General features: G+C 38.5%; 1 protein-coding gene across 1 annotated transcript in view; it reads right to left on the bottom strand.

The window, feature by feature from the left end:
• LOC143695376 (uncharacterized) overlaps positions 1-25,320 on the bottom strand; it is a 73,764-nt gene that overhangs the window by 34,945 nt on the left and 13,499 nt on the right. The window contains exons 10-38 of the mRNA XM_077187049.1: positions 23,737-23,840; positions 22,266-22,431; positions 21,846-22,028; positions 20,977-21,129; positions 19,581-19,725; positions 17,994-18,152; positions 17,139-17,257; positions 15,857-16,138; positions 14,680-14,835; positions 14,063-14,247; positions 13,130-13,312; positions 12,904-12,995; positions 12,557-12,726; positions 12,114-12,273; positions 11,690-11,769; positions 10,969-11,149; positions 10,145-10,300; positions 8,807-8,940; positions 8,539-8,652; positions 7,785-7,965; positions 7,108-7,319; positions 6,395-6,583; positions 5,373-5,443; positions 3,936-4,098; positions 3,738-3,824; positions 3,109-3,243; positions 2,598-2,717; positions 1,859-2,076; positions 7-200 (exon numbers count right to left, since the gene is read on the bottom strand). Of these exons, the coding sequence (XP_077043164.1) occupies positions 7-200; positions 1,859-2,076; positions 2,598-2,717; positions 3,109-3,243; positions 3,738-3,824; positions 3,936-4,098; positions 5,373-5,443; positions 6,395-6,583; positions 7,108-7,319; positions 7,785-7,965; positions 8,539-8,652; positions 8,807-8,940; positions 10,145-10,300; positions 10,969-11,149; positions 11,690-11,769; positions 12,114-12,273; positions 12,557-12,726; positions 12,904-12,995; positions 13,130-13,312; positions 14,063-14,247; positions 14,680-14,835; positions 15,857-16,138; positions 17,139-17,257; positions 17,994-18,152; positions 19,581-19,725; positions 20,977-21,129; positions 21,846-22,028; positions 22,266-22,431; positions 23,737-23,840 (4,492 nt within the window). The remainder of the gene's footprint in view (positions 1-6; positions 201-1,858; positions 2,077-2,597; positions 2,718-3,108; positions 3,244-3,737; positions 3,825-3,935; positions 4,099-5,372; positions 5,444-6,394; positions 6,584-7,107; positions 7,320-7,784; positions 7,966-8,538; positions 8,653-8,806; positions 8,941-10,144; positions 10,301-10,968; positions 11,150-11,689; positions 11,770-12,113; positions 12,274-12,556; positions 12,727-12,903; positions 12,996-13,129; positions 13,313-14,062; positions 14,248-14,679; positions 14,836-15,856; positions 16,139-17,138; positions 17,258-17,993; positions 18,153-19,580; positions 19,726-20,976; positions 21,130-21,845; positions 22,029-22,265; positions 22,432-23,736; positions 23,841-25,320) is intronic.

Genomic DNA, 25,320 nt, shown 5'->3' with positions numbered 1-25,320 from the left:
GAGTACCATCATGAACGTTGCTTTTGCACTTCAGCAATCCATCCAGAGAAAGGAGATGAGGTATGGCCTTTAATCCAGTAAAAGTGTGTTGGACTCTTCCATTTAGGGACAAAACAAAACCAACTTTCTGCTCCCTGGCTCCCATGAAATCCATGTGAAGACTATTTTCATTAAGCTTCAAGTCAGAAGACAACAGAAGTCTAAAAAGACAGACATAAAAATCACTAGTAAGATATTTTTATGATTGATTCAGGATTATCAAGACACCCCTCCTCACTGAAAGCAGGATCAATGAGAGCAGGGTGCTCAGGAGTGTGTGTGGTCAGGTTTGGAGTATCTCCAAGGATGGAGACTCCACAGACTCTCTGGACACTTGTTCCAGTGCTGTGAATCAGGCAATCAGAAGCCTTGCAGTCAGCACACGCTATCCACCAGATGTTTTATAAATTCCTCAGTAAAGGTTCACAGATTGGCAGACTAATTTTTTCTTTAAATTTCTTGAATGCTTTGGTTATGGTTCCTAATAAAAGAAAGAGCTGAAGAGATTTTGAGTTGGAAACGAAGCCTTCTCTGTCACAATATGAAATATCTCTTTGGTGCTGATTTAAAAGCAGCATTTGAGAATTCAGTTTAAAAAATAATTATAAGTGTCACCATCATTTGAGTTTGGTAAATGAACCAACAATATTTCTTTGCATCTTGGCCCTGAATTGAACAGTGTTGGAGAAACATGGCACAGCTTTTTAGGGAAACCTGCTGGAGCAACAAAAAGCTCCATTTTCAGTGTTGTAAGTATAAGACTGAGACACAATTTTCACATGGCCTTCAACAAAATATCCACTAAACTGCCTGACTTTCTAGACTCAAGTATAGTACACAAAATACCTAAAAGTGAGGCAATCACTCCAATTTTCATAGTGTTAGACATCCCTCCTAGAAATTGGAACCCTGTTGAAAGACTGATGACAAGTAAAACTTCAGTGAAAATCCACTCCATGGGAAGAACAAAACTACATAGTTCAGGGAAGTAAGATTCATTCCATCAGTCAGCAACTGAAGTTTGTACAGATTGCACCCTTTTAGCTGTTCTCCAGAAACATTTAACAGTTTATTTTTGTTTGTATTCTCCCTGTAAAACAAACCCTAAACAAACTGTCATTCCAAAAATTTTAAGTGCTCTGTTTTCTTTCCTGTGAACTGCAATAAATTTCTCTCTTATGGCTTACTCTGGTATTTAAACAAATTAATGCACTTTTGGAAGCCCAGAACTGCAAGCATACTGCAGAACAACATGAAATACCCTTCTTGGAATATTTTATCTATTTTTAGTATTACTAGTAAATCTAATGTCCTTCATCTAAATTGTAGTAGCTTCTGATTTCTTTAACTCTTATTTTCTCATTCTCCTTATCCCATCCAATTGGTAAACACTGGGACCTCTGCAGAAATTCTAAAATTCTTCATTGCATATTTTCATCTTTGTGAAATTTGAAAAATCAGCTGAAACTTGGAGGGCCAAATTTCTATTTCCCATCTCTGCCACCTCAGAGGTTTCTCCAATACTTTAAAAATCTTATAATAAACACTGGGAAGTTCCCTTTTCCACTGGCATAACTTGTACTATCTGTTCACTCAAAGTTCTCTAAACAAAGTCCTTCAAAAGCATCTAGAACACGTTAACACAACTTATACCAACTTATGAAACATAAGGAGCAGAAGTATTTCAATAATAGGGGTAACAAATGAACTGGCAATTACTCAGTGGCCTTGCTGCAGCCATAGGAAAGTAATTACATTTAAATTTGTATCTCAGAACACTCCTCAGTTCCCCAATTAACCAACATTGCAATTTCTCTACCTTGATGGAAACATTTTGCCCACAAGCTGGAACTGTACTGATTCTGGATTTGTCAGGACTGTCTGATGGAGAGAAGCCCTCAATTCAACAATTCTGGCATTCCTCCTCTTTTCATTGTTCACATCAACCTCCAGCATCAGCATTTCCCTTCCATTGGAATGAAGGTGAAGGGAGCCATTGACATTGTTTTCACCATCACTCTTCAGGGCTGCCTGGGCCTGCACACAGAGAAAAAGGAGAGCAGGACATTAAGGATCTCAGATTATCATACACAATACTGAAACATCAGTCTGAGCAATGAGGCTGCAGACAAGTTGGGCCTGGACAAAAGCAGAGAAGGGAGCAAAGGGGGAAAGGAGCTTTTAGTTCTCAACTTTGTTTCTCATAATCTAACTAATTTTATTTGGCAATAAATTAAATTAATATTGCCTAAGTTGAGCCTGTTTTGTCTATGAAGGTAATGGGTAAGTGATCTCCCTGTTTTTATCCCAACCCTGTCAAAACAAAATATGAGCTACATTGAATTTTCAGTACAATTTAATTAGACATTAAGAGTTTTCTGAATTTCAGCCAAAATACAAGCCAACTATTCCAACCCCATGTAGCTATCTAGCCAGAACAAAATCTAACCATCAAAAGTCAACTGTTCCCCTAACAATTTACACCTCTCCACTGTAGTCATTGAGTGTACAAACTGCAAAAGCTTCAAGCAACAAGACTGTGATGACAGGGGACTGACCTGTGAAGTCATGTTCTTGTTGATGATGACTTTTACACTTGCACCACAGTCCAAGTGTTCCAGTTTAGTCTGCCTGGAGAACAGCTCCCCACTTAGGGCCATTGCTTGTGGAAACTCAAGCTATTGGACAAAGTAAAGTATCAGAACAGAACATTGCACTCCCCCCAGTTGCCTCATGTGATTTAATGTCTGAACTTCTAGCATGAAGTGGGTGATGCATATGAGCAAATGTGTGTATCAAATTTTACCAGTTATATCCCAGGATACTGAAAAATATATTGAAAGCAGTAAAAAAAGCATGAAAAAGGTCAATGTGTGCCTTACAAGGCATTATTGACACAAATTATTGATACATAACTGGACCTGCTGAGATACCTACAGTTATTTGTCAGGGCCAGGACTTGATTGGATTAGGACATTTACCAGCATCAAACAATTATAATTCTAAAGACAACACAGTAAAACAGTCAGCAAGACATTAAAAATACCAAAAATTAAACCCACCCAGTACCTGGAATGAGTGTGTCACATCCATGTGTAAAAGATGTCTAAAATCTGCCTCACTGGATTTGTCCTGATATCTCCCTAGAAAACTGAGAACATCTTCCTTATTCACCTTTAAGACAGTCTCAAGCTCATGCTTTGCCTGTGTGTTAAGAATGGGAGTAAGCAAAGTGCACTGAGTATTAACCCTGTGTGTAATGAAAGATCAGAGAAGTCATCCCTGCACATCACGAAAAATGAAAGTTTCAAGCTATTACATTTTGGCTCAGAATGAAAAACAAGAGAATGAGGAAAAACAGCTACATTTGGTAAGAAAGATGAATAGATACAGCTAGATAAGGGTGAGAACCCTGAATCCATTCTGTCCCAGTACTTGTTTTATTATTAACAGTCATGCATAATAATATTCTAAAAAATAATATACGAAGTATTCTTATCACGGATTACTACACAACATATTATTATACAAAATTAAGGAGGTACCAAGGACATAACCACCCTCTGAACATTTTGGTTGCAGCAGTTCTGTGATGAGAAACTAAAGACCTATAGCAAGTGAGGTCTGAAAAGACAATAAAGTGTAAATAAACAGGTAATGAATGTCTCCTAACTGAATCTAATGGGAAATTTACTCACATTTTGATGACTTAGAGTTAAAACACACATTTCAACATCTTTGGGAAACATCCTGTAGTTATAAGGATGAGTTAAGCCAGCACAAATCTAAAAAGAAGTTTGAGAGAAAATGCAAGGAACATAAGTAATATGCAGTAAACCACTCATTTGCAGGTTGTTTTGGTATATGAGACTAAAGGAAGTTTTTGGATAACTCACATAAGGGTTTTCAGGTTGGTAACCAAGTATGAGAGTCTGAACTGTTTCCTCCAGACCATTTATCAAAACTTTTGTTTCCATGAAATAGTGCTTTTGCTTTTTGTCAACAGTAAATGTCTCCTGCAGAAAGAAGCTCTGCAGAAAAGGCACTTTAAAAGGATGCCTGGAAAAAACCCAAGAAATAAAAGTAGTGTAAAAGATCTTACTAGATAACTACAAAAAGAAATCATGTGGAGTTCAACTTGAACTACAAAATTATCAGTTATCACCAGGGTGACAGGTACAGAAGCAAAACACATGGGACTGGACATTTAGGAAACTACAAAGCATAATGACAACTTGATACAAACTCCACACACTAACCTGAATTTTTGATAGAGTTTCCATCCTGGATTGGGTAAATGGCTGGAAGGGCATGGGAGAAGGTGCTGCTCTATAAAGTTCTGACATGCATGACCAGCACATACACCTTCTATACCTGCATGGCCAAGACTTCATTTCACATAGGGAGTGTCCAAAAGCTCCTGGCAGGTTTGAAAATCTCACCTGTCCACATTTTATGCTTTCTGTAGAAACAGTAATCTACATGCCAAGAATCCTGTGCAACAGATGTTCAGCACTCCACAGCTCTAGGTGTAGTTTACTGCTTCAGTGTAATGGTTTATGGACTTTATTAAATATTTCTGCACTTTTACTTAGACCTCTTGGAAGCATGACAAACCTTTTTAAGCAGACACTGGACAGCCTTTATACATATTAGAATACCTGGTAGAGCTCTTGCCTTAAGAAAGCTGAGATTTCCCCAGAAATTATCCAGATATCTCTAATCTGAGCACACGTTTTTACTGAGGCCTTCAGGCTGGGCCTTAGTAATGGATAATGAAGAGAGAAATTTCAGGGACAGCCAATATGTAGGAGCAGCATACTCATTCTCATCAGAAAATGGAAATATGCTCCAGAATCTAAACAAGACCATTTGTTTCATGTTTTAAGAGGATACCTCTGGCTTTAGAATGACTATATAACACCTAAGGACTAGGAAAAAAGCACATGGATGGCCCAGAGAATCAGATATGGGTTTTGGAACTTCTCACCACATACAAGTTTGGACACACCATAAATCCTGCTGTTTTCAGGAAAGGAGGCTATATGCCTGGCTGACCTGCCAGCAAACATGTCACAGCACACAGGGGCTGTTGCCTGTGACAGCTTTGTTCACTGTCATTTCAACAGAGGCCAAAACCTAATGGATGCAAAAAAACAGCCCATGAAGCTGCTGTACTTGAGCAAGTTCAGGGAACCAAATGGGACAAAGAACAGACTCTGTCCATGTGGCACTCTCACTTTGTAAAGCCCACAACATTTCCTAAGAGCATCAAGATGCACATTAAGTTTAGGCCAAAACATTCTTAAAAGATAGAAATAAGAATACTAAACCTGAAATGGAGTGTTGCACGTTTTTGATAGAGCATCTTCTCCTTCCTCAGCTCTTTTATCTGACCTTCACACTGCAGTACAACAGGCAGACTTTTATAATCTCTCCATACAATCTTCACAGAAAAGTTTGTCTTCTTAGGCTGCACTCAGATCATGAGACCAGAACAGGAAAGGACAATTGCATCAGATGTACTGCATTCATATTCAGGAACCTCCATATGGAAACCATGTTGTTCAACAAGCTGCAGCAAGGCTGTCACTTCACAGACAAACCATTTCTGCTGCAGTTTAAGTCCAGGTCTCCATTAATCTCTCAGAGGATTAAAAATGCCATCAGCAGAAAACTGACTCCAGCAGAAGACAAATGCCCATTAATGTGTCACTTGAGTGGCACCTACTTGCAACATAAGCAAGCTCTGGCACATAAAAAACAGAAATGGATTTTCAAAGCATGGAAAAAGTATTTTCAAAGCTATGTTTGGAAAAAACCTTCTTAAGACTTCCTGTAAGGTGTGAATGGACCAAAGTAACTGATCAAAGAACCTCTTTTGAGGAGAAACTGCTGATTATCCTTCCTGTGCCGCAGACATCAAGCAAAGCAAAAATTATTTTAAGACTAGAAGGGATGTAGAGATTAAAATAGCTTATAAACCTGGGTTGTTACCATGCTCACTAGCAGGCAAGAGATTCTGATTCTCCAGGACAGTAGAATCTTCTACACCTCTCATACATCTTCAGCAAGTTGAGAGCAACCACATCTCCAGCTCTCTTTCTAGTCACACTGTCTCTCTTCACCCTCTCCTCCCTGACTGACTGTCTGGGCTCTCTAATAGGTGAGAAGTACCCCAAACTATGCCACACAAGTTTTTGTTTTCTTTTTGAGCCTAGATTTACACTGCAGCCTCTCAAAACAGACAGAAATAAATGCAGCACTGGAAGGGTTTAAGTTTCAACACTAGCAATAACATCTTTCAGGAAGAGAGTGCTGAGTCAAAAAAATTGCTTTTGTTTCTCTTTCTCACCATTGGCAGATTGTGATAGCTGGCTGTGAAGTTAAATTCCTGTTTCATACTCTTTATCTTAAAGAGTAGAAGTTTGGCTCGTTCATTATTCTCCAAATGAATCTCATTCTTCACGAGCTGATTCCACAGAGAGACCATTTCACTATAGCTATGCAGAACATTCCTCCCAAGATGATTAACTGTGGATGCCTGAAAAACAAAGACATTATTCTGGCTGAGCCAGGACAGACAGCATTCCACTGTGCAGCAGCACAGCATGGAGGGGACAGAACGATCATTTACAAGAACTATTAGAAATGTGTGCCATCTTTTCCATTATCAAAATACTCCAAATTACTATACAGAGTTCAAAGTTTATTTTATCTCCTCCAAAAAAGGGAGGGACAAAAAGCTAAATAGTTGATGAACACTTTTTTCTCATTCAAGAATGTTTCTCACATTTCTCCATGACTGTGCCTGAAGCAGTAGTGACCTAAGGAGGAAAAGCTGATAAAGGAACATCCTAATCATAAACATAAGTCAAATTGCATAGTGACAGAAGTCTACCACATTGCCTAATGAACAGCAATTATGATTAAATCAGTTTTAAACCTCTACTGCATAGCACAGTCTAAAATAAATTAGGAGGAAGCTTGGAAACCACAGAGTCAGGGCATAGTGACACACAGAGCCCTGTCCCCAAAGCCATACACCCTGTGCACCATGTCACCCACCTGCAGGTATGTGGTAGCTGGTGTGTAAATGTGAACTTTTCCTTCCTTCTCATTGCCTTGATCTTTATAGAACAGATCCAGTACAAGGTCTTTAATGGAGAGAGCTCTTGCAGCTGTCAGCTGGGATGTCAGTGAATAAGCAGAATGCTGAGGCTGGTGCAGTTTGTGAGCTGTGTACAGGTAGAGCCACGGGGTGTCTATACTGAACCCACCTGCAAGGGACATGTATTAAAGCTGACAGAAACATGAGATTTCAAACTACCTGGATTCTAACTCCACTTCAAGGATGAGAAGATCCAGGGGTTCCACAATGAAGCTAAAATACTACTATCAACCTTTTCTCTTCCAATTGCTAAAATCTCTGGGTTGGATATAATGAAATTCATGTCCTTCACTAGTGTAAATGGAACTGCTAGAAGAGACCAGCCAGCCAGGCTGTGATAAATTGGAGATTTTGAAAACTCAGCTAGACAAAGCCACAACAGATGTGATCTACTGCTAGAAACAGTCCTGATTGGAGCAGGAAGCTGGGCTGGCCAATCTCCAGGGTCTCTCTCTTCCAACAAATATCTTTATCATTCTGTTGCACTCAGGCAAAACTGCTCAGAAAAACCTGGCGGCAGCTTCCAATGCCTGCTTTTCTAATCACAGACTGGAAATGGTTTGTGGTACTTCACCTTCCCACTTCTTCAGGCCATTTCTGGATGCATCCTTCCACTGCAGCCCAGCCACAAATGGTACATGGTCATTATACTGCACCTCAAAGTTGGTGCTGCTCTGCAAATACACCTGAGAGGTGTGCAAGTGCTGCAGCTGGGTTCTGTAATTCATCTGTTTTTCCAGGACTTGCAGGGTAAACTGGAAATAAAGTGAAGCAAATTTAAATAAAAACAAGATCCCATTTTCAGGGCTGTATAAGTTACTCACACACAGAAGCAGGAAGGTCACAGCTTCTGCCTTTGCACATTTGCCATTCACTCTATGGATTTTCATGCATTCTCACCAATTATAGACTGAGGTTTCTTTAATATGCATTTGTTACAACTACAGGAGATTAAAAAAGAAAAATGCTGTAATATTCTGAGTTGTTATAACCTGTGCCCTCCTTCCACATTGTGTCACCAAAGCAGCTTTCATAAATCTCTACAATCATTTTATATGAGTTAATAATGCAAAAACCTCAGAGCAAATTACACCCCAACTTTTCCAGTATTTGCAAAATTTATCTTCTAGCAAATGTCAGAGATTGAGTGTCTCTGAGCTAAGACCTCACCTAGCTCAAAATTATTAGGTCTGGGTACTTGCCTTATATTATTAGTACACATCATACTTACAAAAAAAAGGTTGTAATAAAAAAAAATCAAAATTTATTCTTTGTCTGTCTGTTAAATATTTGAAGTGAAGTTCTTACTTTTAAACCATCGCTATTACCTCCATGAAATAGCTGACTACAGATGAACTGGAACTGTTCTTAAAGGCTTGGCCGATCAGCACTTTCTTCTTGTTGTTTATTTCATCCCAATGTTTCCCATAGTTCACTTCCATCTGGGAGGAAATCCAAGATGCAGTCACTTCATGTTTCAGGTGAACCTAAAGAGAAGAGCATTGCTTTTTTGCTGTGATCTCTTGCTCATGTTGAGAGCCCTGAGCACAGGTGCCACAGGGGTGCCCAGCACAGAGTGCCTGGCCCAGCACCCACCTGGTGGCTGTAGGAGGGAGCCTGCACACAGTGAAACTCATGGCCCAGCTCCAGGCTGTAGAAGCCCCGTGCCCCTGCCTCCACTTGAGCTTTCTGCTGCGTGCTGCACTCGTGGCAAGGGGTTTTTGCCTCTCCTGCTCAGGTTAAATCACAAAGTTACTTATTCAAGTAAATCAGAATTAATCCTTCAAAATGTTAATAGTATAAATCTGGCACTGGCTTCAAGACTTCTACTTTTCAGACATCAAAGTGAGATTTGTTTATTTTTACAGCCATACACTTGTTGATTTATCCTATAAATCCAAAGGAAAGCACAAACTTCATTACTTAAGCAGAATTTTACCCGGTTGAAGTAAAAGAACTACAAACTACTCACGATCAAGCTTTGCAGCTTTCTTGGTATCACACAATATTTGATGATTTTCTGTTACCACCTAGCTCCCAACATCATGACATTACATGACATTTCATCTTAAAAAAAACCCAAAACTTCCAGCCCTTCTGGACACTGAGAAGAAAATTAAAATAATGAATTTGAAGTTCCAACTAATAAGTAGGAATACTTTTTAAAATGAAAAATCCAGTACTTCTGCAAGGAAGTATTTGCTGAACACTTCAGGTGGAATAGCTGTCAAACTAAGTTTAAACTGAAGTGTAACTATGCTCCAAGTATCTAACTGCACAATTACATAGCTATAGCCAGGCATCTTAAGGTAGTGTTCAAGTGTTCAGGTATGTTTTGATTGCTGTTTATAAAACATTGTGATCAGCATGCCATTTTTAGCAAAATTATAGGGTCATGCCTGCATAGGTTTAAGAAAACTTTATTACTCATGTTGCTACATACTCTCTGAAGGTGCAACAGAGTTAGCATAAACAATCCCCCTATCACATTTAGCATGATTAGCTAATACAAGGATTCAATACTTTGATATAACTGCACTGATGGCCACCTGCTTTGTCTCACAGAATTAACACAATTCCTACATTGCAACCAAGGGAGCAAAGCCAGCTGCTTCCTAGAAACCACCCCTCATATTATTGAGTGCATGCATGCAATCTGAAAACACAAATTAATTAGGAGCAATTCTCACTGAAAAAGTGATTTTTAATCTAATGATGGATATGCTTGTGAAAAGCCCATTAAAAATATATGTTTTTATATGTAGACTCAAAGAATAAAGCATATCCAACTGAAAAAAGCAACTTGTTCCAAATTTCAGATCACAGTTTAAAAATTAACTGAACTCTTTCTACTGTGTTCTAAACACAGAGGCAAATCTGGTTGGAAAAATGAGTAATACAGAGTACTTTTACTTTCCCTGTTTTTCAGTGTACCTAGGAGTCCATATTTGATCTGCAGACCATGGGACCACAATCCCTCACGCTGCTGGAGAAGAGCGACGGCGTGAGCTCCAAGAACACCTGGCAGGTGAGTCTCCCCTTCCAATGAGTATTGTCTCACCTTATCATCAACCTTTTTCTCCAGAAGTGCTACAGAAAGAAGATAAATGATTATGCAGTGATAGAACTTGAAGTTACTTCAGCTAGTTAAAGGAATACTACAGTGGGGAAACCAAAAGGTCAAACTGCCTTCTGCATTTCTTAGTTCTGTTAGTTAGCTCTGTTTGAAAGTACTATGTAACCCTATACATTTCAGTCAAAAATGAGAGCTTTAGACATAAATTACTGGTTTATTTCACTGTATTATTTTAATTTTAATGTAGTGATGTTATACAAATATAAGGCTCTCTTTCTGATACTTTCTCTTGTATTTTCCTCAGCTCATTTATGAAAAAAGTCTTCAAGATTTTTAGAACATCAGGTCTTAAGAGACATTCAGCTACAAATATGTGTCTGCATTGTTTTGTACTAACAAAAGTGAAAAAAGCTGTTATTTTTTGTCATGTTTTTATCAAGTAATTCCTTTCATCTTATTTCCTCTACCCTTTCCAACAGTAATTCAAAACAGACTTATTTTAAAATTTCTTTTATCCTGAAATACATATATTTGTATTAATTTATGCAGGACAGTAATTTTAAAAAGCAGTCTTTATGGACTTGAAAGAAATTGAAGGAATAAATGTCCAAAACCATTCAACCTTAACAAATAACAGCTCCAGAACTTGCATTTATATGGCAAATACTTACTGTCCTCTAACCTGAAAGAAAGGCAGCATCCTTCAACAAATTATTCAGAGACACTGAAAAAGCTATCTTCTTGCCAAGCTGCTTAGTGATGTTTCCTGACAAAACGATAGGACTGCTTTGCTTTATCAGCTTTACCTCCAGCTGGGTCATGTATCTCTGCTCTCCACTCAGCATCTGCAAATCTGCCACTCCCTAGAACAAACAAACAAATCAAAAAGCAAACCCCAAGCCACTCAGCAACATAAGTTCTAAGAAAGCAATAGTATAGACTTGGGTGTTTCAGAAATGAGATGAGAGGAGGAAGAAAAGACATGTTTTCCTATACATCTAACCATAAACCTTCCCACACCCCACAAAGCCTAAAACTTGCTATTGATAAATACTGGAGAGGAAGGATGGATTTGTTTTTCCAGTTACACAGAGGTCACAGGGGTGCAAGATGCTACTTCCTTCAGCTTCTGCTGGTTTTAGGACTGAAATCACTATGAATGTTACAATACCAGGCCAGAAATTAATAGGGTGTTACTGAAAATACTGGCAGTCTCACAGAGATTTAGGTTGAAATTTAGCACTGAGTCTATCTCAAAAGTATGTAATAAGGAGAACTGGTAATTCCACTGATGGATTGCTCACAAAACTGTTTTTCAATATGTGTATTTTCCCTGCCTTTCTTTTCTGTGCTTTTATGTAAGTATTCATGCTGCAAGGAGGCCTCATGAAATGCAAACATACCTTAATGTAATACACATCTCGCTCATCCACTATCAGCTCCAGGTGTCCAACTCGGGAATTTTTAGAAAACTCAATCCTCCCTTGGAGAAAAAGAAAACTCTTTACATTTTCTTTACTGTTCAGTGATGCTTCATAAGACTGTACTTGAAATGATAGCTCTTCTTGTTATAAACAATAGATACAGAGAGATTAAAAACATAAATATCAGCTCAACCTCTGACTGTGCAAAATATAGTCTTAACCAAGATGCATACCCCATTGGGAATGGCTGCTACCTAAAACAGCAAGCTGACAGTTCTCACATAATAATGCAGTTCCAGCATTAGATTAGTGAGTGAAATATGCTGATACTTCTCAGTTAATTGTAATGTAGTTCTCCTAACTGACATTAGCTGATGATCAGGCTCTTAGTTCAAAAACCTACCATCGATCTCAATTTTTTTCTTAGGTTGTATAAATTGGATTCTGAATTTCTTCTGTGGGACACTAAAACTTAGGTCAACACCAATATCTCTTTTCAAGTCTGACTTTGGAGTCCCAAGGAAGAAGTGAAAGACAGCTTCACTAGGGATCCATGAATTCTCCTGAAAGAAAAAAAGGATAATCACATTATTCATTGGCACACCATTTACAAAACAATCTCTCACACTGAGACAACAGATTGTTTGTGTGTGCTGTTTTGTAGATAAAAAGAGTATACACATCCTATCAGCATCAGTAACTTGTGTCCAACATATCTTCCCATATATTGGGAATGGAATGAATAATAACACAGAGCTTGGAATGCAGAGGGTTGAATGTGCAGTGCTGAGATCCACCAGAAGAGCAAACTGCAGCTAAAGGCAGAGTCCAGCGTGCCAGTGGTACCTGAGCTATGTGGTCATAGGCAGCTTCCACCACGTACTGCTGCAGGCCTCTGTCTTGCTTAGTTAATGTCACAGCCACTCTCAAAGGTCCACTCAGGGGGAAAACCAAAGCACTGGCTGGGTCAGGATAGGACACTGCAGAACACAGCTGCCAGCCAATCATCTCAGATACTAGTGGAAGACAACAGTTGAACATTCAATTAGAAAAGCAAACAAAGGAAACACGAAAATGAGCATTGCACTGTAGACCTTTTAGAAATAATATGTGAAAAAAGAAACTCCAGTGAATAAAACAATCTGTTATGGATATTTCAGAATGCCTAAGAAAAACATAATAGCTGGACTCACCTTCCTCCCAAGTGCAAGACCTGGTCTCTGTGTGGTCTTGGAAGACATCTATATCTTCCGTCTCATCCACCATTCTGAAGTAGAGTTTAGAGCTACAACCAAGAATTTTGAACAATAACTTAAAAGCAATTATGCTGAAGTTACAGCAATATTTAAACAAAATTGTCAGTTATATTCAAGAAAGTTAACAGTTACTCTTTTTGAAGATGCCCGTGCTTAATCTTACCTGAAATTAATTATCTCCATAGATTCTTCTGGAGTGTTCAAGAAAACTTTGAGCTCTTTCCCTTTCTTCACCTGGATCCCCCCATCAAGACTAGTAGATGTCCTCATTCCTGTTAACCACTTTAGGCCAGCTTGTCCCAGAGTCCCCACAATTCCCATTTGGACAGAAAGCTGAACAAATGCACTGTTGAAAGATTCATGTACATGAAATGCAGTTTCTTTTTAAAGCACTTAATTTAAACCTCTTCAATAAATACACAGCATTTGATGCTGTAACACAGTATATTCTATGATTAAAATCATGAACTATTTTTTTTCAGGAAATAACTGAAAAGATTGCATGTACACCAACACACACTTTAAACATGGATTATGGTTTTACTGTGTCTCATAAGGAGGGGATTTGAATGCAGCTTTCAGCATGAAATATTAAGGAAGGGAAAACAATTAGAATTGAGTATCACAGGGCAAGTTTCTCTCTGTCTGTACAGCACTTAGGAAAGTTTAGTAACCTATTCAGTATGTATAAAAGCTAAAATAGCCAGGTAAGGAAACACAGGGTTAAATCCTCCACTGGTTTGTGCATCCATAACCTGTAACAGCATTATTTGATCCCAAGAAAAATCCATTTGTCACATGTAGAACATTCCAAAGAATCATTTGCATGCAACAATTCAGGAGTTTGATCTAGAGACAGAGAGGAATAGTCAGCTTAAACCAGTACTGGAATAACACAGTGAGAGTTCAAAATCAGGCAGGACAGGAAAGCACTGCTGCCCTTACACCATGGCAACCATTCAGCAACAGAAAGATGATGACTGCTTTTGTTCTTCAGGAATCTCCTAATTAATTAATATGCACAAAACTTTCACATCAGGAATTGCTACTTTACATCAGGGACATGTGAAAGGGACACATTTGCAGCATTTAATACCTTGGCTTGATATATCCATTTAGAAAGAAGTTGGACTGTTGTTTGAAATCGGCATTCCCTTTGATTTTTATGTTGATTGCTGCTGAGGCATTGACTGCCAGTTGAACAGGAAAGCCTGAAATTGCTGGAAACTGCAGCTCTTCAGTGGCCAAGCTCATCCTTTTATTAAACTGGACCTCCTGACCCTGTGGTGAACAAAACCCAGAATATTATTTTGCATAATAGAGTTAGCATTCAATAAATTTGTCAGATATAACTTTTGACTGCATCTGTCTATTGTAAAAATGTTTTTACCTGAGCTGATCTGGGACATAAAGAAGAAAGCAGCCCAAAGCCTGGCTATGGCCATGGCATGAGTCAGACACCAGTCCTACTCTAGTTAAAAAAAGAATTTGCATTTAAGCATGGATGGATTTGAATGAGAGAAGTAAGAACCATTAAACAGCAGAACAAATTTTGGCCTAATGTACTGAATGCTGTTTAAACCAAATATACACTGGTGTCTTTTAGAGTTCAATTTAGAGAAATAACAAGTAATATTTTTTATCTTTAACATATCTGTCAGAAGACAGTTTCTCAAGCTATTTACTTTCAGATAGAAAAAAGGTTCCTTTTACCTTCAGAAGTTTGACGGCCAACTCAGCCAGATTTAAGGAATAATGTTTCATTTGTTTTCTGAAATCCTCACAATTTAAGAAGCTAAGTTCATTTCCAAAGATTTTCATGCTTAGCTCACATTTCAACGCCTCCTTTCTTACTGTTCTCTCAGTGAACTGACATGATAAAAAAAAAGAAATCAAAAGGAAGGGTGTTATAATTTCCCTTCAAACTCACAATTAACAATTCCTCAATGCAGGCTATGCTATCAGTAAAGAAACATTATGCTCCCTTTTACAAGTACTTTGGAGACCACTTAAGAGCCTGGATTAGAAGCTGTTCTTTCCAGCTACACTTCAGCTCCACAGCACACAAGCTGCCTGCCACTATGAAGGTTGGTCATGTCCAGTCCTAAGAGGACATCCAAAGGAGAAGTATTACAATACATATCCACAAACAGATGAAGCTTTGAAAAATACAATCTCAAAACAACATTAGGGATGCCTTGATTGCTAAATAAACTGCTAGGAAGTAAAACTTTTACATTTTCTGTCCTTACAATTCTATGATAGCACAGCAACACAATATCATGAGCTTACTCTCTAAGAAGAAACCCTATGAAGACAAGTCCAAGAAGAGAGATGGTCTAAGACAAACTAAATGAATCACAGTCCCTGATTTTTCCAGCTAATACATCAACAACTGAAGTCAATTCTCAGAGCTTCCCTGTTGTGTACATAAAACAGAGCTCTCTCCAAAAATGAGTAAATTCACAAAGCGTCAATGTAACATCTGAGATCAAACTGGGAAGTCAGATTGCAAATAACAGGACTCAGGAACTCAACATCAAGCAGCTGTTTACAGTGCCACAGCAGTCAATTGACAAAAGGACATCAGCATAAAGGGAGCAGAGCTCGAAATCATGAGAGGAAGCCCAAAACACAGGCAATATAATCCCATGGCTGACTGTCATTGTTTTGAGACAATAAAACAATCTGAAAAAACCCTAAAGATCTGGCTCTTTGCTGCTCCATATTTTCTGCAGCTGTTAAGTTCTCTGCAAGTAAGCAGAACGAGTTACATGTGCTTTATGGAAAGGAGTCACAGTAATCCAGAGCACTTGTCTGATGTGAGATGGGGCCCTGTGTTAGACTGGGAAATGTCATTAATTTTTCCAAGATCTATAGATTCAGTTACCTTTTTGACTAACTCATTCATCCTACTGTATTTTCTACCAAGACAGTTTTGGTTTGTTTTTCTCAGCTTTGGCTTGCCAGACTTGCTCACAAGATGATCACTGGGGCTATATTGCTTCAAAGTTGGGTTCCTCTGCTTGACTTTCTCTGCTGTCTCCACTGGAGTTTCTGACTTGTGGTTTCCTTCATTAGCGTTTCCAAAAAAATAGTCACTGAAAGTAGAAGATTTCGGCCCAAAACCCTTCTCTATGAGAGTTTCAGCATTCTCCAATCGTACACCAACCTAGTGAAAAGCATGCAGCAGTGAAAAGCCTAACAGTGACACGTACAGGCCATGGCCAGTTCTAAAGCAGAAAAATCAAATTTACAACCAGATATAACCAACACAAAAGATTTCCCAAGCAAGATCACAGCCTATGAAGTTTAGCATTCTACCTCCTTCAGCATTCAATACTGGATATTCCAGTATTAAATCTTCCCCAAAAAATTAGATATGTAAAGCTTAGTCCAAAATAAAAATCCTTTTTCCTTCAGGTATTGAGCTCCATTTACACCATAATGGGCCAAAAGGGGATACTGCTATTTTGGCATGTTAAAAACTGTATTTTGGCTGGAAAACACTAACACATCCTTTTCATGCTCTGAAATAAGATTCTGTTTGGAAGTTTGCTTAAAACAGAATTACTAACATACATAAATCCAGGGTATGTGGCACTGAAAAAAAGTTTTGTTCTCTTGCAAGCTTAAACTTGAGACCTGAAGGCTACATTAAATACTTTCTTTCTTTCATGTGCACATTGTTACCTGGCACAGCAGGTAAAGATGATGAGGTCACAGGCAGGTCATTGAAATGTGCCAAGCACTGGAAGGTCAATGGCACTAGAGCAGTAACTTCAGCTAAGTACAATTGTATCTATCTGTTAAAGCAATGGTGTCCCAAGGCAATCCATTTTCCACTGTACATCAGGAAAAGAAATCTTACCATCCTAAACAGGAGCAGTGTCTCAGGAAGCACTGACTTTAATGTTTCATTTGAATCAACAGGAGCTGAGTATTAGTCACTTTCCCAGTGCATGGCACTAGCAAATAGTGCTTTTATTTTGACTGAGCCCATTACACAAAGGACTCACCAGTCTGAGGCAACTGTGCTACAGCAGTGAAAAGCACATTTTGCTAAAGGAACTACAACAGGAAAGCAGAAAATGCTTTGTACTTCAATATTCCAAGTGTCACTTGAGGAGGGGGATAAAAAACTCCCACAATTAAAAAATCCATAAACTTGCCTCCAGGAGATTTATAGCCTGTCCCATGAAGTGAGCAGTCAAATTTGTCATGACCGATCGTGGTAGAAAAGATGTAGGAGAAAAGACCACTGATGCTTCCATATTTGCACCTGCACCAGCTGCAATGGAAAATAGATGTCTGTCAGCTGGAGATCAGCTGTTCTCAAATATTTTGCAAAATTCATGATTCTTTGGAAAGCTGTTACTCCACTAAATAAGAAGATGGTGAATGAAACATTGTCAACAGGTGAAAATATTTAACTTTTTAATACAGCAAAGGCATTACTGTAAGTAACTTCCAGTTATTGGAATTCCATATTTACTGGATATTACTGGGTATTATCTCACTAACATCAAAGGGAAAGTATTTATAATGCACTGGAGGAAATGGACAGAAAATCAAAACGTAACTCTGAAAAACATCATCTAGCATTTTCACTAAAAATAAATGAACAGATAGTAAAACAGAAAGGAACTAGTTTGACTCTTTTCTTATACCAAGGACAGCACATGGATCAGGAGAAGAAAAAACATCCCAGTCCCCTGTTGCTGCAAAGGAAGTTAACTAAGGAGGGAATTAAAAGTTGATGTTCACAAAAATAATCTGAAGTGTTCATTGGTTCTTAGTCTCCTCTCTCACAAGATGCAAAGGTGTATGGTATCTGGTTTGCAGGAAATATATTTCATATGCTCCAATTACAGTCAAACAGAATCAAGCTTACATTTGCATATTTGGATAGTATTAAATCATAAAAATCAAAGTTCTCTGGAACAATATGTAAAGGGTCAGAAAAGCCATGTGGGATGTTAACAATCCATATGCTACAAAGTATTAAGTTCTAAAACTCCACATACCTGAGTGAAATGTGACATCAGAGTATGAGGAGTATTTCCATGTCTCCCAGTCAAAATCTTTGCTAAGGATTTCATCAGGAATAGAATCCCGAAGGTGCTCCTTCAATGGGTCATCTGTCTCCAGGAGCTGAGAGAGATGACTCCAAACAAAGGAGCCCACTAAAATTCAACAAAGAAAAGGACGTGGAAATCAGAGAAAAATTACAGGAGTCTTAAAAACAGATACAGGAACTTTTTATATATATACCACCATTAATTCTAAGCCATTCCCCTGACCACAACAGAATCCATTCCTTTTCAGCATGATTAAAATCAGTCTGATGCACCTACTGCAACAGCCCCTTAAATAAAAAAAGGCACATACAATCAAACAATTGTGATTCAGAATTAGTATTTCTGTATGACACTGTGGAGTCCCAGCTCGGCCATGTATGTGCTGTGTCATGGGGGGCAAATATTTCCCATATGTTCCAGAGTGTGGTTCCTAAATAGAGGCTTTTTTGTCTCCCAAAGATAAAAGATAGTAGGCTCCAGTGGTAGTTCAATGCACAGACACTGAATACTGATGTAGCTGCATTTTTCACAACACAACTTCTTTTCAAATTTCATTTTCTGAATGTGGAACTAAAAGCTAACATGTGCCCCATGCCTTCAAAAGCACTTGATATTATTTATTATTTATATTATAGAAACTTTATTCAAAAGTTTATATAACAAATTATTTAGCTGTCACATCAACAAAAGACAAAGGAAGGAAATTAAGAATATTCATGAGTACTGCATTAAATTGTTTGAAACACACAACATTTTGGATGGACTTGTACAGCTCCTTCATAAATCACACAAATTAAATTTTCTGCATGAAGTCACCAGGAGGAGTCACTGAGGGTACACCTTGACAGGATTTTGGAGGTGGTTTTCTCTCTGAACAGAGAGGAATGAGTGCCCTCCAAACCACAAGCCACATCAGCAGGTGAACACAATGCTGAGCCTGAACAATCACTGCAGGAGACACGGGTCTGGACATAACATCCTGGGAAATGGATCCCAGCTCCAAGGCAGAGCTGGCCAGGATCCAGACCCAGTGCAGACAGAGCCTGCTTTCATCTGCTTGCAAACAATCTTACAGATACCCTTCTCATGTTTGCTTCTTCTTGACAGATGTAAATGCAAGGATTATTCTAGAGGTACCCTTCACTGAACGTGGTGATACCATTTTAGAATATCATAACATTTTTTTTATGCCACTTGATTCTTTCTCAACAAAGTGCAATTTGCAGTCATGAATTTGTATTTCTAATGCACTGAGCATCCATACATCCTCCTCAGGAGCCTTCAGTGAATAAAATGTTGCCAGTAGAAGGAACTAATTCTATGAAAAGTCAGTCCTTACTATTTCTAAACTAACAGTATCACAATTTCAATATAAAATGTCACAATCATACAAACAATTATTTAGAAACAATCTACAAAGCATTGAGATTAAATAAAAATTGACACAGATTGGTACCATTACACCTGCAAAGTAAATGTCACATTGAAGTATCAATTAGGAACATGGAAGACTTCAGAAAATGCTTGGCTGACCTTGGCTGGATGTTTCTTTCAGCAAAGTCTTTTGTACTTCTTTAAATAACTCTTCATGTGGACATTTCATTGCTATATAATAAGCAGCAATTCTTATTTCCACATCTTCACTGGTTGCTTGATACAGCTGAACTAATATAGCATTCTAAGAAAAAAATACAAAAAGATAAAGACAATTATGATTCACTCCCCTGGAACACCTCATGCACTTTCAGGTCCTGGTGGATTTTTTGTTCTCAATGAGTTATTGCTACATTTATAACTTAAACAGCCTCATACCTGACAAAGCCACTTTGTGTAACACGGATACAAATGTATGTACATATTGTCTATACTTCCTTATCCACAAAATAAATTTCCTGAATAAATTGTCATTATGACCTTGGATCCTATACAGATAAATCTATACAGGACTCTGCAACACAGAGCCTCCCCTGCAAGCACAACTGTTAAGGATGGTTTCATTCCACCACATGGGAGACCCATCTGTTGTATCTCTCATGCTACAGCCAATACACAGACAACAATGGCCATGGCCTTGTTCACAGTCTATTAAGATCATTATTTTTGGTCTCAATCAAAGAGCAGGCTAGCAACAAATTTATTCTGTTCAATATTTCCCCAGTATCAACCAAGATAACTTCTTTTGTGAACTGCCAGGAATTAAGAAATCAGTGACTGATACTACTAACATTTTTATTAGCATTTAACAGCCCCAGTCCACTCAGTTCAGCTAGACAATGGTGGGGTATATGACAACATACAGACTTGATACTTTGAACATGTCTAATGAGCAACACCAAGCTTCATAACAGCAGAACAAGGGAATCGCACCAATCCATGTTGAAATTAAATTTTAAAAAGCCATAGAAAGGTGCTTCTCCAAGTGCAAGTCCATGTGGAGCTTCTTGTTCTTCTGGAGCAGGGCTGCCCACTTTGCCCAGGCCAGCACTCCTGGCATTGCCATTCCTCGAAGTATCAAGGTATTAGAGATAAACAAGTCTTGAACTTTCTTCCATTAAACCACTTAACAAAATGTTCTAACTATGGCAGTGTATTGCAAATCACAACGAGCTTCTCACATTAATACTTTATGTTTCAGAGAATGAAACAGTGAAACAGACTATGGGGAAAATCTAGTCCTGTGGGTTCTCAGCCATAATCCTTGCAGCCAGAAGGCACCCAACTGCAGTGCCTAATTAAGAAGTCCCAAACACTGGATGCGTTACCTCAACTGTAGCAAAGCTCGTTATAGGTTTGCTCATCTGGGTGGTTCTACCCTCTTCTCCAACAGCAGAGGGGCTCTGCTGGAACATGTCTACACTTGTTCCTTATCCATCTGTGCATTTTGTCACTATTCCAACAAGTCCCAAATGTGTGGCAGTAAATCACTCACCCTGAGCGAGCAGGGAATGCGCCGGAAGGCCTGGACAGCGGCGAGGCGGATTTCCATGGGATGGCTCCTGAGGGCAGCGCACGAGCTCAGAGCAGGAGCCAGCGCAGCCGCTGCCAGCCCCGCATTCCCGATGGCTTTCAACACCAGCTGCATCTGGAAATGCAGAGCAAGGTAGAACAGAGAGCTCTCCAAGTGCTGGCAGCTGTACATTGAATTTCATGGCACTAGCATTTTCTGTGCAAAAATCTGTTTAAAATGATTAATAGTGATTTGGGGAGTTTACTGCAGCCCCTATTGTACCACCTATACCCTGGCTTTGCTGGGAGGACAAGACCCATATGGACCACAGTTCTATTCTGACACCATGTGGCACTTGTAAGTAGAACCTGCCTTAGACCTGGGGGAATACAAAAATATTTTTTAAATATTTTGCAACAGAAAAGCAAAAGTCACAAATTTTACATACTGGAAAGGTTTTTCAAGTACTTTGATATTTTGTCCCTTTTGATCACAGATACTTTGACATTTTAGTGATTCAACATAGAATTCTGGACAGAATAATTAAATTAAAATAATAATTTGTCAACAGATATGTGTTCTTCACATTGCTCAATGGTATGAAGTTTGCTTCATCAGGAAATCCAAGGCTTTTCTTTATTTCCACACACAAGAATACCCATACTGATACATTCTACTTGTCAGATTACAAAGTTTTATCAGCTCATTCTAGCAAGGAATATTCATTTACTAAGCTTGTATGCATGGCTGTCTGGAAATCCAATGAATACCATTTTCATCAAACAGGTTCTAGACCATAAAGGGAACAGAAAAGTAAAGCCCTTTATCATGTGCCTCTGTACAACCAATACCTTGCTGAGATGTTCTGCATCTTGCACAGTACAGTTTCCTCCCAAAAATTTCCCAAGAGTCCTCATCACACTCTGCACAGCAGGTACAACACCACAGGAGCTGTGAGCTGAACAAAACCGATGTACAAGAGCAGTTACTCCCAAGAAGCAGCTCTGGCTTGCTCTAGGTGACTTCAGCAAAGGCTGTAAACAACCACAAAAAGAACAAGGTGTTTCAGAAAAGTAATGAGAATGACTATTGTGACATACCACAGATTATAAATGTATCAAAATATTTACATACTCAAATTCAACCTCAACAAAATTACCTGGACAGAGCTTTGTATAAATCTGTGAAAAAGACTGTTCCTGTAAAACACAAAAACTATGAGCCACCTAGAGTAATTACAAATTAAAAAAGAAAAAACAACATCCACTCACAGCAAGAGATTCAATCATGCCCGAGGTGGGATTAGGAATGAATGCAAATGACCAGAAGAAATATTCTACTTTGTCTTCTTCAACTTCTCCAGAAGCTATGAGGTCTTTCATTAGGACAACACATGCCTCTGTGGCACAAGATGGGAGTGCATCTATTAATGGTTGCCTGTAACACAAGAAAAAAGTACAGGAAACTTAAAATGACCAAAATACTTAAGAATCACATAACAAGTACATTGAGATGGGCTTCTTTCAAAGTAAATAAGTGTCCAGTGGCTTAGCAAATTCCAGATTCCACAGAAATCAAAATTAACTTCTGGTATAGTGGCCTTATAGAAATATGTTTCAGACAGGATGTGATGGAAGTGCATTGGTGTTTCAATAGTACCTAACCAGATTTTCAAGAAAATATTCAGTTTCTTTCCCTGAGAATTAAGCCACATTATATCCCAGGTTTGACTTCTAAAGACTGAGGTACCTTAAGGCACTGACTTTTTATTAAGGTGGTTTTTACCTTTCATTTCTTCTGTAGCATAAGTAACAAATTAAAATATTAAAACATTAAAACTGAATTGACCAGCTTTTACTTCCTGAGCTTTTTCAGACCTTATCTAAGGGGAAAGCTTCCACCAGCATGACAGACAATATATATTTCAGGTCTTAAGAGTCCCTCTGTAAATATTCTGTACCTGCCTCCTATACTGATGGAAGGACACTTTTGCATTAACTAGAAAGTAGTTAAACTAGATGGGGTAGAAGAATCAGAGTGGGATCTGCATGGGATTCTCTTTCACTCCTAAATTTAATAACCATGTCCTGAGTAAAATTAGTCTAAAGGTAATATAAAAGAGGCAAAGTAGTTTAATTACTATCTAATACTGAAGAATATTAGCTTGACTATTTATCAAAGGATGAGAATAAACCTAACCCAAAATAAAATTTGCTCCTTTGTGCATCAAGTAAAGATATTGTAGTGAACATAAACCTTCACATTAGATTAATTTCAAACAGGCTGATGACATTTTGTACTGAAACCAAGTAAAAGAATTGTGGCATTATTTTCAATTTTATGAAGGGAATGTACTGATTTTAATAATACTGGATTAGTATTTCTGATAGTCTCAAATCATTAGATCAGAACTATTCCTGACTAGGCAGAGGAGTCGGGTCTTGATCTTCAAAGCCACAGTTCTACAATTGCCATCCAAGCCATGACTCAGGTTTCCCATTCACATTGCTTTGGAAACAGGAAATCTGGCTGTGGGAATAGGCAAATCTATTTTGTGCATAACATTCGTTCAGTGAGGAGAGAATGTCATCCCACCACAGAAACAAGGTCTGCAATACAAAGTATTCCTTTAAAATGCTCCAAATTTAAATCCAACATTTGGGCACAGATTAAAAACATTTAAATATTTGCAAAACATTTTTTCCTGTATGTTTTTGAATGCAATTACTAAAGAAGACTTACCAATTGTCTCTGCACTTGAATGATGATCTTTGCCATAGTGCTCTTAAGGCCTCAAGAGAAAGGTGTCGAAGCTCAAACACGAGAGTCATGAAAAGGTCTGCAGTCTGTAAGTGCACAACAACAAGTGTAATATTCCTGCTGTGCAGAAACCAGCTTCAGAGAACAGAGCACGAGGTTATGCTGGCATTGCCACTGATTTACAATGTAACCTGAGACTGAACCCTCTTTCTTCCCTGTGTCCTTACAATCCTTCCTCATTTGCTTTTCTCTCCAGACTGCAAATGTATATGGAGAAGGGCTTTTGCTTTGGATGTCAGTCAGTCCCTCAGACAACAGCTCTCAGTGACCACCACACAAACCACGGGCATACAAATTAATAATAAGCCAAAATACAACAGTGTGGCTACAATCCAGAAGAGAAAGTCAATCTTCTCTGAGACTGTATGGCAAGATCCTGATTTATGACCAGAGCTGCTGACAGCTTTGACACAAATGAAAAAATGGTCAAGCTAACTGTATATTAATCTTAGGTTTATGTGAAAGATCATTTAACTGAGGTTTAGGCAACACTTAGAAGTTTCAGTTGAGAACCCTTGGGCTGTGAGAAATGATTCCATCTTACTGGGGAAAAGCCCAGGCAGAACTGTCCTTACCTCTGCAGGCAGCATAGAATTAGCTGAAAAAATAGAGGCAGAAGAACTGTTCTCTCTCACTAAGAGGAATTGCTACATCATACAGCAGGTATTTTGCCTGGCATTTTAAATGCCAAATAGCTCATGGATGTATTCCTCTAAGACCTGATCCAAAGTTCAAGAAAGAAGATAGGGTCTCATTACTTGAAAAATTAGCAGAATGTTCAATAGAATATCCTGTATGTTCATGTTAACTGAACTTTATAATGTGGAAGTTTTAAACATGATCCATGTCAGATTCCCTTCAATGCTTTATTCACCTCAGTTGTGAAAGGCTTAGACATAGGACTAAATTTATGGTTCCAAAGAAAACATTTTTCTTTACATAAAAATCATACAAACAAAGTCTAATTTCACTAAGTCACATTTCCAAAGGTTTGGGGACAGACCTAATTTCACCTTCTGAACTTCCTTCCAGGAGCCACTCCCAAAACCAATGAAAACATGGAATAACCCAGTGCCAGCATTCAATCTTAATTTAAGACTGCCATGCCATTTTCAGTAACAAGAAGCTGTCTTTCAGTAAGAAGGCTGAGTAATTTCTTACTGTTTAGTTTGATAGGCTGAGGGAGCAATTTGTCAGATTCCAATAAAGATATAGTTTATGTTTTCATTCTTTTATGATTAATATTATTCTTAGAAATAATATATAATTTAATCAAAACCTGTTCTTGTATGTGAAGCCCCACCTATGTATTCCAAGCCTGGACACTATGGAGCTAGTGAATAATAATAATAATAATTTTTTGAAAGCATTTCTAAAGCATGGGCCCTATGTGCATTTTTCCACAGGCAAATCTACTGGGGGGCAGGGGATCCCCACAGATCCCCTCACAAGGAGCTGTGTGTGCAGCTGCTGTTGCTGAGCCCAGGTGGCCCATCAGCTGGAGCT

Source organism: Agelaius phoeniceus, chromosome 16 (genome assembly GCF_051311805.1).
Source record: "Agelaius phoeniceus isolate bAgePho1 chromosome 16, bAgePho1.hap1, whole genome shotgun sequence".
Taxonomy (NCBI): domain Eukaryota; kingdom Metazoa; phylum Chordata; class Aves; order Passeriformes; family Icteridae; genus Agelaius; species Agelaius phoeniceus.
The sequence above is the reverse complement of the archived record's forward strand: the minus strand, read 5'-3'. Positions and strand labels throughout refer to the sequence as shown.